The sequence below is a fragment of the Rana temporaria genome, chromosome 8 (genome assembly GCF_905171775.1).
Source record: "Rana temporaria chromosome 8, aRanTem1.1, whole genome shotgun sequence".
Taxonomy (NCBI): domain Eukaryota; kingdom Metazoa; phylum Chordata; class Amphibia; order Anura; family Ranidae; genus Rana; species Rana temporaria.
In genome coordinates this window covers 177,383,003-177,395,879 of record NC_053496.1, presented here as the reverse complement: position 1 = coordinate 177,395,879, position 12,877 = coordinate 177,383,003, and the positions used below count along the sequence as shown (strand labels likewise).

General features: G+C 42.8%; 1 protein-coding gene and 1 long non-coding RNA gene across 2 annotated transcripts; both read right to left on the bottom strand.

Annotated features, from left to right (window-relative positions):
* Positions 1 to 7,324: 7,324 nt before the first annotated feature.
* LOC120910186 (gastrula zinc finger protein XlCGF7.1-like) lies at positions 7,325 to 9,401 on the bottom strand. Its single transcript, XM_040322071.1, has 2 exons — positions 9,205 to 9,401; positions 7,325 to 8,378 (listed from the first exon to the last, which is right to left on the bottom strand). Exons 1-2 carry the CDS (start codon positions 9,293 to 9,295, stop codon positions 7,459 to 7,461), a joined length of 1,011 nt encoding a protein of 336 aa, XP_040178005.1. The 5' UTR covers positions 9,296 to 9,401; the 3' UTR covers positions 7,325 to 7,458.
* Positions 9,402 to 9,747: 346 nt separating this feature from the next.
* On the bottom strand, positions 9,748 to 12,429 carry LOC120910224. Its single transcript, XR_005741427.1, has 3 exons — positions 12,313 to 12,429; positions 9,876 to 10,046; positions 9,748 to 9,789 (listed from the first exon to the last, which is right to left on the bottom strand). It is a non-coding gene; the product is annotated as an uncharacterized LOC120910224 (long non-coding RNA).
* Positions 12,430 to 12,877: the final 448 nt, after the last annotated feature.

Below are 12,877 nucleotides of genomic sequence, written 5' to 3'. Positions count from 1 at the left end.
CTTAACCCTACATCACTTCCTGTCTGCATGTTACAACGCTTCCTTCTTTGCGTTCCACGCTTATAAGTGAGATCTCCATCTTGTGGAGAATGTGAGTACTGCAGCCCACATTGTACTTCTGTACATCAAAATCGGCTTCAAGGTGCATTTATCTTTTTTGTTGCTTATTTTTATCCTCAAGTACAAACCAATTATTATATAAAAATCCTAAAAAAAAAATTATATTTAGTGCTCTAAAGTTTATATTATACTGTATAAAGTACTTATATTATAAAAATTTATCATAGTTTTTTTGTGTATTGTTTTTATTTTTAAGGGGCCTTCCTTATTTACTGACCACCAATGTAAAGCCTCATACACACCATCCAACTTTTCTGTGGATTTTTTTCCAAAGGGCGTTGGCTGTGAACTTGGTATGCATACACACGGCCCAACATTTTCAGCCAACATTTACCAAACCACATGGTTTTTCTGGTCTTTACCACCACCCTTTGGGAAACTTTGGCTATTGTTGTCTGATGTTTAAAACGATATAACAGATTTATTGCCCAACAATTGGTGGGCATGAACAGCCAACATTTGTTGTCGTTAATTCAGCCAACAATCTCATCGCTGGCCCCCGGAGAGGAGATCACCCATCGCAGGATACCGACAGCGTTGGAGCGGAGACCGAGAGTGGATTACCACCGCTGGAATCTTTTATTTTTATTTTTTTAATAAAGGACTTTCCCAACAGTGTCTGTGTTTTTTTTACAACTTGGTACACTTTCATTGTGAAATGGTAGGGGTACAATATACCCAATTCACATAGGGGGGGATTCCAGATTCCGATAAGCCTCCCGCCCGCAGACCCCCACCCTCACTGGGCAAGGGTTGTGGGGATGAGGCCCTTGTCCCCATCAACATGGGGACATGGTGCTTTGAGGGGTCACAGACCCCCAAAACATCCTCCCCATGTTGAGGGCATGTGGCCTGGTATGGTTCAGGAGGGGGGTGCTCTCTCGTGCCCCCTTATTTCCTGTGGCCTGCCAGGTTGCGTGCTCGGATAAAAGGTCTGGTTCGTTCCCAGATACACATCTCAACGAGATTAATTGGCGTCCACACTCTCAAACTCCAAATGACTCAGCTCTATGTGTTTTTACCAGCTGCACTTTTTTCCACTTTGGATACCTTGATAGCGATTGACCCCTGATACAATCTCAGGGCCAACCCCATTTCTGCCGTTTGATTCAAATTATAAGGTGAAATATGTGGACCAGACAAAGATCTACATCTTACCTTTCAGCGTCTCAGCCAGCACAGGGGAGCTAGCTAGGCCTGCACAGCTCTTTTATTATCAGCATAAAATCACAAATACATGCATTTGATTGGTTAGCTTACACCTTCACTCCCATTTACTACACGCCCCCTGTGACGTCTGTTCTTGGCATGGAGCCCTCATAGGTCAGTTCACATAAAGGGTGGTTTCTCCTTGGAAGTCCATTTTTGGGCATGCACACACACACTTCTTGTCATGTGGCATAAAAGTCCCCTCGTGTCATTCAGACTCATTCGCCATCTTACATAAAATTCCTTTGGTGGGATGAAGAGAAGGGGAAGGGAAGGTTGAAGTCCACTTTAGAATGCAGTAGGGGGAAGGGGGGATGGAGTGAGTGGATGACACATCTGTTCTTAATAATAGTCCTTTTGTATATCCATCCAAGTTGAAATATACTTTAAAAACATATCTGACAAAACTTCATGTTAGGCCTTGTACACACGACCGAACATGTCTGCTGAAACTGGTCCGCGGACCAGTTTCAGCAGACATGTTCGGTCGTGTGTACGGCCAACCGGACAGGTTTCCAGCGGACATTTGTCCAGCCGACCGTTTTCCTGCGGACAAATGTTTCTTAGCATGCTAAGAAACGTGTCCGCTGGAAGCCTGTCCGTCGGACATGTTCGGTCGTCTGTACAGACTCACTGTACATGTCCAATCGGCCGTCATCCCTCGCAAGCGTCGAAGTGATTCGACGCATGCGTGGAAGCATTGACCTTCCAGGGCCGCGCACGTCGCCACGTAATCGTCGCGGCGACGGCGCAGCCACGTCATTGTGGATCGTGTACGCGCGGATTTCTGTCTGATGGTGTGTACAACCATCAGACAGAAATCTCCGGGCGGACATGTCTGCTGAAAACGGTTCGGCGGACCGTTTTCAGCGGACAGTCCGTCCGTCTGTACGAGGCCTAAGGATAATATCTGCATTGCAACACATACATGTTGCATATATATATCTTATTTAGATAATGAATATAAAAACAAATAAACAGTATAAGGAATATAAGAAAGAGAAAACATTTCAGTGATTCTGATAAAAGAATTAGCCTAACTTAAAAATAGGAATTTTAGAATAATCTACCACAACCTCTATCCATGGAAGGCTAGCATTTGAAATTGTTGCACAGTCCTATTCAACTATGGAGGACCTCTGATCACTGGAAGTGATAGTTTTGTACTACAAACCCATTTGGAGTTTGAGAGTGTGGACGCCAATTAATTTTGGCGAGATTGGAAGTGTATCTGGGAACGAACGTGAGGAAGGATTGGATATAATTAGAGTTGTTTAGTAGAAGAAGCCGTGGCATCATTACTCTTGCCTTTGCTGTTTTGACCCACCCTTGAACGGTGCATGGGTCCACGTCACATGGTAAGAGTATCCATCCTTACTTTTTGATTGTCCGTATTCAACTTCCTCATGTCGTTTTCTTCGTGTTACCAGGATCTACTCACTTCTCCTTGTTCCATTTCTCATCCCTGTATATAGCTTGGAGATAGTTAAACTTACCATTTGAGACTTCTCCCACATACATGGACTCGTTCATATGAGATGGACCCTCCAAGATCTCATCCTATGTTTACATAGGACTATTTGGTTTGGTTTATAACCCTTTTTTTATTTCACCTGCACTGATGTGTCACGATACCAGTTTTTCATAGTTGTTGTGATATATTCACTGATATCACCAAGTTCAATTTCACCAAGTGATACTCTTCTCATAGCCTTACTTTTCCAGTATTATGCCGCGTACACACGATCGTTTTTCGGCATGAAAAAAAATTACGTTTTTCAGCATGTCCAAAAAGCGAAGTTTTTCCAACTTCATCGTTAAAAACGATGTTGCCCACACACCATCGTTTTTGAAAAATGATGAACAAAGCGCGGTGACGTACAACACGTACGACGGCACTCTAAAGAGGAAGTTCTATTCGCCTTTGGGCTGCTTTTAGCTGATTCCTTGTTAGTAAAAGACGATTTGCGCTTTTTTGTCTGTCACAGCGTGATGAATGTGCTTACTCCATTATGGTAGTTTTACCTGAACGAGCCCTCCCGTCTCATAACTTGCTTCTGGGCATGCGCGGGTTTAATCGTTTTTGCCCACACGCGATAATTTTTTACAACCCAAATTTTTTTTTTTTTTAAAACGATGTTAAAAAATGCAGCATGTTCGAATTTTTTTTTGTCGTTTTTCAGAAGCCGAAAAACGATGTGAAGCCCACACACGATTATTTTAAATGACGTTTTTAAAAACGTTGTTTTTTTTCATGCCGAAAAACGATTGTGTGTACGCGGCATTACTATATGTACTTTGGTCATCAGGTACTCAACTCACTTCCTTGGTGCTGCACATTTTACCTTCATTTCTATACACAAATTCTGTTTGTTCTGTGCTAGCTATTCCTACACAATCTAGTCCAAGATTTCTTATGTCTAGAACACAGATCTGGTTACCCCTGCTGTTGCCGCATACCTACACGCAGTATCCTAACACAGTTACATAGTAGGTGAGGTTGAAAAAAGACAAAAAGTCCATCAACTCCAACCTATGTGATTATATGTCAGTATTGTATATCCCTGTATGTTGCGGTCGTTCAGGTGCTTATCTAATAGTTTTTTTAAGTTATCGATGCCCCCCACTGAGACCACCGCCTATGGAAGGGAATTCCACATCCTTGCCGCTCTTACAGTAAAGAACCCTCTACGTAGTTTAAGGTTAAATCTCTTTTCTTCGAGTGGCCAGCTATGACTAAGCACTAGTTTCAGTGCGAAACGCGCCAGCAGTCAGGTTTTATTTTATTTTGCTGTGACTTGTAGTGCTGTCCTTCTTTTAATAAAAGGCTACAATTTGTTCAGAGTGCGGCTGTCCAGAGACAATCTTTGTTCCTGCTTGGCCACGTGTCTTGTTAAAGCGGAGTTCCGGCCACAATTTCACTTTTTAAATATAAATACCCCTGTAATACACAAGCTTAATGTATTCTAGTAAAGTTACTCTGTAAACTAAGGTCCGTTTTGTTAGGTTGTTACAGCATTTAGACACTTTATAAAATAGAAATTGACTGGGGCCATCTTAAGTGTGGGCATCATGAAGCCAGACTGTATGACTTCCTGGATTTCAGCCTTGCAGACCTCGCACATGCTCAGTGCTGCACAAGCAGTGTCAGATCAGGTTTCAGCACCTGTCCAAGTCACATGATTCTTTGAGACTGGGGAGTGCACAGACTCCTGGAAAGTTACACCCACTACATTCCCAGGAGTCTGTGCGGTGTAGGTTAGGAAGCATTAAGCACCTAGGTGCAGGAAGTGGGAAGATGAACTATTCTGCCTAGCAACAACACTTTGAAGGCATCTAAAAAAAAAAAAAAAATTCGTAAAGGACTAATGACATTTTTTTAAAACTACTGATGTAATGTTATATTTATGGGTGGAACTCCACTTTAAACTCCCTTCTGCGAAAAAGTTTTTTTCCCAATTGTGGGGTCACCAGTACGGTATTTGTAAATCGAAATCATATCCCCTCTCAAGCGTCTCTTCTCCAGAGAGAATAAGTTCAGTGCTCGCCACCTTTCTTCATAACTAATGTCCTCCAGACCCTTTATTAGCTTTGTTGCCCTTCTTTGTACTCGCTCCATTTCCAGTGCATCCTTCTGAGGACTGGTGCCCAGAACTGGACAGCATACTCCAGGTGCGGCCAGACCAGAGTAGGAAAATTATCGCTTTTTCCCTTTTTTAATGCATGCCAATATTCTGTTTGCTTTATCAGCAGCAGCTTGGCATTACATGCCATTGCTGAGCCTATCATCAACTAGGACCCCCCAGGTTCATTTCCATCCTAGATTCCCCAGAGGTTCTCCCCCTTAGTGTATAGATTGCATTCATAATTTTACCAACCAAATGCATTATTTTAAATTTTTTCTACATTAAACCTCATTTGCCATGTAGTTGCCCACAGACTTAAAATGGTTGTAAACACTTACAGACCACTTTTACCTACAGGTAAGCCTAGATTAAGTCTTACCTGGAGGTGCAAGAAATATCTCCTAAACCTACGCGGTTTAGGAGATATTTGCAAAAAAATCCAGGCACCGGTGTCTACGGCAAAGGCGCACTGAGCGTGCCGTTTCTAACAGCGATCGTGCCGTGACTGTCGGCTCCCGCGCGCTTGTGGAGTGATGTCATCACGGCTCTGGCCAGTCACAGCGCCGGAGCCGCGGTACCGAAAGTCGCTCCGGGAGAGATGTCGGCAATGAAGGAGGGGACCAAGGACCGCTGAGGGGGCTTCGATCTTAGGTAAGTAGTTCATAATGAGCTGGTATGCTTTGCATACTAGCTCATTATGCCTTTGTCTTGCAAAGTTTTTTTTTTTTTTCAGAGGGTTTACTTCCTCTTTAACAGACTTTTAAGACCTGGATCGCCTGCTGGAGGCACTGTGGTTTGCCAGGTGAAGGGTTGTAGTTCCAGTGTCCACCAGCAGATATATTATACGTCCCATCTGAGCACCCCTGGAAGTTGGGACAGGGGCTACTAGGACAATGAAAGGGTGCAGGTACCAGAAAGTATCTCTGAACATGTGTAAGAACGGTCACCCCTATGAATTCTTTGGTGTTTAAGAAGGTGTTCTTTCTGAATGAAACCTTTCCCACATTCTGAGCATGAATAAGGACGCTTACTCTCATAAATGACCCTTGGCATTGCTTCATAGTAAAAAAAATGTACCTGGTCTTTGGTCAGTGCAGAGGAAATCGAATCTGGTATCGGGGTCAGTGGCTCTCATAAATGGCCTTTCATAGATAAGCCACTGCTGGCAAATTACAATTTGATAGACGTCAAACATGATATGGATCTTATACATATTCTCCTTAGGAGATGTAATGTGTCTCAATCACCCTCTACACCTTGTAACATGGGCATGTTTGATGTCGAACTGGTTTGTATATTCTTATACAATAAGGCAACTACATGCTATAAATGTAGGGGTCTCAAACTCAAATTAGCTGAGGTCCCGTTTTCATATGACATGGGGGGCTGCATACAAACCTTCATACTTCAAAAACAACAGTACTGGTGTCAGCGAACGCATTATTAACCCCCCAGCACTGGTGTCAGTGGATGCATTATTACCCCCTAGCACTGGTGTCAGCAAACACATTATTAACCCTGACCACTACACACCCCACTGACCACTACACACCCCACTGACCACTACACACCCCACTGACCACTACACACCCCACTGACCACTCACTTCAGGGTACAGCTCATCAGAGTACAGCACATCAGAGCATGGACACCAGCAAATCAGGGCACAGAGCCCAGCACATCCGGGTAAAGCACATTAGGGTACAGGGCACATCAGAGCACAGCACAACATGCCGCATCAGGGTACAGGGCACGGCACATGACAAGGCACATGGCACATCAGGGTACAGGACATGGCACATGAGGGTACAGGGCACAGAGCCCAGCACATCAGGGTACATGGGCCACATCAGGGCACATGGGGAACCTCAGGACACAATCAGGGTACATGGGGTACAGGTAAGCATTTACTTGTCGTTTTCTTCAGGCAGGGCGGGGAAACGTCTGTTATAAGTTCACTTCTCTTTCATGTCACGCTGCTGCCCCGTGGCCCCTTCTCTCTTCTCATCCCTCCCAGATGATGTCACAAGCATATGGGGATGGTAGAGAAGAGAGGAGGGGCAACCGGGCAGCAGCGTGACATGAGAGAAAAGTGAACTTATGACAGACACTTCCTGCGCTACTCTACATGCATCTCGAAGTTTGGCCCATTGGATTGCCGTATTTGCCCATGTATTAGCACAGTTTAGTACTATGGTGATGTCTCTGAGTGTGGGACCCAGGCAGCATTGTATGTTTAGAGGACCATATTACTATACTTCCTGCAGACCTACATCCATCACATCACACCCGAAGAACACCATTATACTTTTGCAATGTTCCCAAATACACCAATTTGACCATAAAAAGAATATTGGGCTTTGTGAATATTCTGGTGTACAATAAGTGATATTCTTTAATCGAAACATGTTTCACATTCTAAATACAAGGTAGGACACACACGTTCTCTGGTGGTCACTCTTGCCCCAATCTATATTTCTCCATCTGAATGTAAAAAAGGTTGTTAGTCTACGTGAATTTTCTGATGTTGATAAAGGGAACGTTTCTGGGGGAACCTTTTCCCGCACACTGAACACGAAAAGGGACGCTCACCCGTGTGAATTCTCTGGTGTTGAAGAAGGTGGTCTTTCTTCATGAAACCTTTCCCACAGTCTGAACACGAGAAGGGACGCTCCCCTGTGTGGATTCTCTGGTGTACAAGAAGGTGTTCTTTCTGAATGAAACCTTTCCCACACTCTGAACACGAGAAAGGAAGCTCACCCGTGTGTCCTCTCTGGTGTATAAGAAGATTTCCTTTCCATTTGAAACTCTTCCCACACTCTGGACACGAATAGGGATGCTCACTCGTGTGTATTCTCAGGTGTCGAGTAAGTACTTCCTTAAAACTAAAACGTTTCCCACACTCTGAACATGCGTAGGGATGCTCACCCGTATGAATTCTTTGGTGTTTAAGAAGGGTTCCTTTCTGAATGAAACCTTTCCCACATTCTGAACAAGAATAAGGACGTTCTCCTGTGTGAGATCTCTGGTGAATAATTAAGGTGCTTTTCTGATTGAAATATTTCCCACACTCCGGACATGAGTAAGGCTTATAACATTTCTGTTGTATACGAGGCTCTCCAGTTTCTTTCAAAGCTTTCCCAGACATTCTACATGACAAGGAGCGCTTTCCTGTGTGAGATCCTTCATGGTTTAAAGAAGATTCCTCGGGATTTGATGGATCTGTTGATGGATCTATACTGTGAGATTCAATAATAATAGTATGTGGATCATCAGAAGATTCCTCAGGATCAGAGAAATCCCAGGATCTCTCCATTTGATAGGTTTTATGATGTATTATTTGTGTAATGCGTTTTACTCCGGGAGAACATTGTGATGTGGCTTTATATTCTGAAGATATATTTTTCGAGACGTAGTGTCCACCTGTAGGAAATCAATGGTCAAATTTTATTAGAATTCTTCATTGCTTTCATTCAGAAGTCATATACAGTATGTTGGTCTAACACTCTACAGTATCTCAGAGCTCTGGCATGGAACTGGGTGCAACCATAACATAAAATATCAATACAAACCAGATAAAGGATAAAATACACAAAAACCACACTAGGTAGGTGGACCTTCCTCCACCTTATTTCTTGGAAACAAGAAACACTGGATTTACTGAAGACTGGGGTGGACCGTTCATATGGTATGCAATAGTGATGCACAATTTACTAGATACAGGGACTTCATGACATCTCCAAAGGGTGGCCCATAATATGAAGTGTATGCAATTCAATGGAGAGGGGCGTTTTTGGAGCGTTTTTTTCAGCGCCCAAAAGCTGCTCCAAAGATGCAGTGTGAATGGACTCAGTGTGAATGGGTCCATTGAGATGCATGGAGAGCGTTTTAATAGCACTATTTTTAATGCTAAAACACTGTAAAAATGCTTCAGTGTGAAAGGGGTTTTAAAAGCAAAATCGAAGCATGAGGTAAGTGAAGGAGGGACTGCACTAAGGTAAAGGAAACTATTTAAGAAAATAAAATTGTACCTTTACAACCCCTTTAAGGAATGGAGATGGACCTTTCATATGGTGTACAGTATCTCCTCCTCATTTATTGGGAACATGACGTTATATTGAGGAATGGAGATGGACCTTTCATATGGTGTACAGTATCTCCTTCTTGTAATTTATTTAAATACATACTTAATACTAATAGAAGAAAAATAAATTGTGAACTTTTTCTGCATTTAGTAATTTTTACTTACTTGTGTCGATATAAAGTGAAGATTCCGCCTGTTCACTTTTCGTAATCATCTGCGACTCCTCCATAGACTGCTGATCTCCACTCACCATCATCTCCTCTTCTTCCTCTTTTACCTCAACTTTGATGTCTTTCAGTTCTTCATCCTGAACCCCAAAATGATAAGATTGATAGAGCAAGAGATTATCTATAAGAATGTCCTCTCATAGCGTAGAACACATTTTTAGGTCTACGTGGTCATTCCGACCTACCTGATGATGGTGGGGGATGGTGTGACCTTCCTGTGTGGAATCCCGGGAATACAGAGGATGGGGACATCTCTCTGGTGGGTTCCCATTACTGGATCCATCTGTAGGAAACACACACACTGACTGAATACATTGTTTCTATGTGTTTATCAGATGATGGGGGATCTAGGTGGAGCCTCCGTACTGCTCTCTCCTTTACAATAAAGTCTCCTCTTACCCGGTGATGTGAGGGGTGGCTGATTCTCCATCACGACGTCCTTGTAGAGATCCTTGTGTCCTTCTAAATACTCCCACTCCTCCATGGAGAAATAGACAGTGACATCCTGACACCTTATAGGAACCTGACACACACAATGATACCGTCACCATCCAGACACATCCCTTGTCTGTTACTGGATAATGTCCCAGAATTCCCGACACCGCTCACCTCTCCTGTCACCAGATCAATGATCTTGTTGGCAATTTCCAGAATCTTCTTGGCACTGGTTACCTCTGTTGTTAGGCAGTGAGGTTTAGGCACTGTGATGGGTGATGTATTGTGAAGACGGCGTCTGGGCGTTAATGGATTTCCAGATATTTTCTTCACTACTTTATAATCCTGATTAAAGAGAGAAAATAACAATCATCACTACAGACTTCCCAGAATCCTCCTCACCTCTCCGGTCAGGTCTGTGTTTTATTAATAGAGATAAGAGTGATGTCATGTGACCTCCCAGAATCCTCCTCACCTCCTCCTGATCTATACAGGACTCTCCTCTCTGTAGACAGATAAGAAACTGAGAATTATCTGGACTGTACTGGGATTAATAATGTCTGCAGTAGGGATGCCCTTAAGGTTTCGATCTGAACACAAGTTTGGACTGAACATGAGCGGTTCAAGTATTTGGATGAATGCCCAAAAATTTACCTGTTCGGCAGGAATTGAACATTCTGTATAATAGTGGAAATACTTATACTATTATACATGACAGCTTCATGCTGTGAATGGTTGCTAAGGACACTGGTAGGTGCAGGCACCGCTGAGTCCTTAACAACCAGTGACATCACTGGCCCTCTTCACGTAAATGGTTGAGACTTTCTGGCTATGTAAGCAAAGGGGCAAGGATAGTTAAAAAACAGCATGCCGCCCCCCCCCCCCCCATAATTCATACCAGACCCTGTTATTTAAAGGAGTTTTTTATTTTTAATGTTTCACTTTAAACATTAATAAAATCACTGCTCAAAGCCAAACGAAAAAATGAATAACATTTTTTGGTTTGGTACATGTTCTTCAGGGCAATACTTACCCCCAATACCATTTGTTTGACAATCCCGTGCCCACCACTGTCAGTGCCACATTGGTGCCACCCATAAGTACCCATCAGTGCAGCCTTTTAGTGCCCACCAGTGCCACCCATGAGTGCCCATCAGTGCCGCCTATCAATGCCCGTAAATTTTGGTTTGGGTACAGTGTAGCATGGCCGCGCAATTGTCATTTAAACAGTGACAGCGCTAAAAGCTGAAAATTGGCTTGGGCAGGAAGGGGGGTAAGTGCCCGGTATGGAGGTGATTAAAGAGCAACGCTAACCAAAATATTTTATTTTAGGTTTGGATTGGCTGAAGAGGATAAATTAACTATAATGAGGATTTCTTCTGTCTGTATTATGATTACGTAGGTAGTTCTTCCCTCACTTCCTGCCCAGTTGATGATTGAAAGAGAACAGGATTTGAGGGGAAATGGGCCTAATAGGGACACACCATCAAAATAGATCTGGGGGGCATTTTTACTGTGATTGGTGGTTAGGATCACATGACAAAGATGGGACAACCAGTCAGGTTTTGGTGAGGGGCCAAAGAGAACCAACAATCCTCCATCAACATACTGTGAGGTACAGAATCGGCATCACAAAAATCAGGAGCTTTATCCCTTAGGCCCCTTTCACACTGGGGCATGAGGTGCGCTGGCGGTAAATCGCCGCGATTTTTAGCGGACGGAAAAGGGTTAATACCACCAGCAATGCGCCTCTGCAGAGGTACATTTCCGGCGGTATAGCCGCGGTTTCCCATTGCTTTCAATGGGTAGGAGCGGTAAACACACCGCTCTTTCACCGTTCCAAAGATACGGCTAGCAGGACTTTTGGAGCGGTCCTGTTAGCGCATCGCTCCAATGTGAAAGCCCTCGGGGCTTTCACACTGGAAAAACAGCAGCTGCTGTTTCAGGTCGGTTTAGCGCAATATCGCCTGCAAACCACCCTAGTGTGAAAGGGGTCTTATTCTATGTACTGTAGCAATGTACATTCCTTCTGCTGCCTTGTTTAGAACTTAGTGCCTCTCCTGAGCTAAAACAGAGGGATACTTTTTTAGTATGGGTGAATTAAAGGTTTAGTGTAGTATAATATTTTGGATAGGTAAATAAATTGTATTATGGTTTTTATGGTGATCCAAAGAGAGGGACAACTGAGAAGATAAGAGGAACTTTTTGATCTTGTTGCTCCGTATATGGATGGACAGTTGGATAAATGGTTCTATATTTTAGGATGTATCCAGTCTATAAACCAGAGGCTCTGGATGGACAGTTGGATAAATGGTTCTATATTTAGGATGTATCCAGTCTATAAACCAAAGGCTCTGGATGGACAGTTGGATAAATGGCTCTATATTTAGGATGTAGCCCATTTATAAACCAGAGGCTCTGGATGAACAGTTGGCTAAATGGTTCTATATTTAGGATGTATCTGGTCTATAAACCAGAGGCTCTGGATGGACAGTTGGATAAATGGCTCTATATTTAGAATGTATCTGGTCTACTAACCAGAGGCTCTGGATGGACAGTTGAATAAATAGTAATATGTCTATGGTTATTAACCAAAATATCATGATTTTACCTTATCTGCCTCAAAATCCAGTATTGTCTCTTCGTTATTTTCTACTAAATCACTTTTCTTCTTGAACTTCCTGTCTTAACCCTACATCACTTCCTGTCGTAACCCTACATCACTTCCTGTCTTAACCCTACATCACTTCCTGTCTGCACGTTACAACGCTTCCTTCTTTGGGTTCCACGCTTATAAGTGAGATCTCCATCTTGTGGAGAATGTGAGTACTGCAGCCCACATTGTACTTGCGTACATCAAAATCGGCTTCAAGGTGCATTTATCCTTTTTGTTGCTTATTTTTATCCTCAAGTACAAACTAATGTATAATATAAAAATCCTAAAAAATTATTTTAGTTTTAGTGCTCTAAAGTATATATTATACTGTATAAAGTACTTATATTATAAACATTTATCATAGTTTTTTTGTGAATTGTTTTTATTTTTAAGTAAACTTCCTTATTTACTGACCACCAATGTAAAGCCTCATACACACCATCCAACTTCCATCCAACTTTTCTGTGGATTTTTTTCCGAAGGGCGTTGGCCCAACATTGTCAGCCAACATTCACCAAAT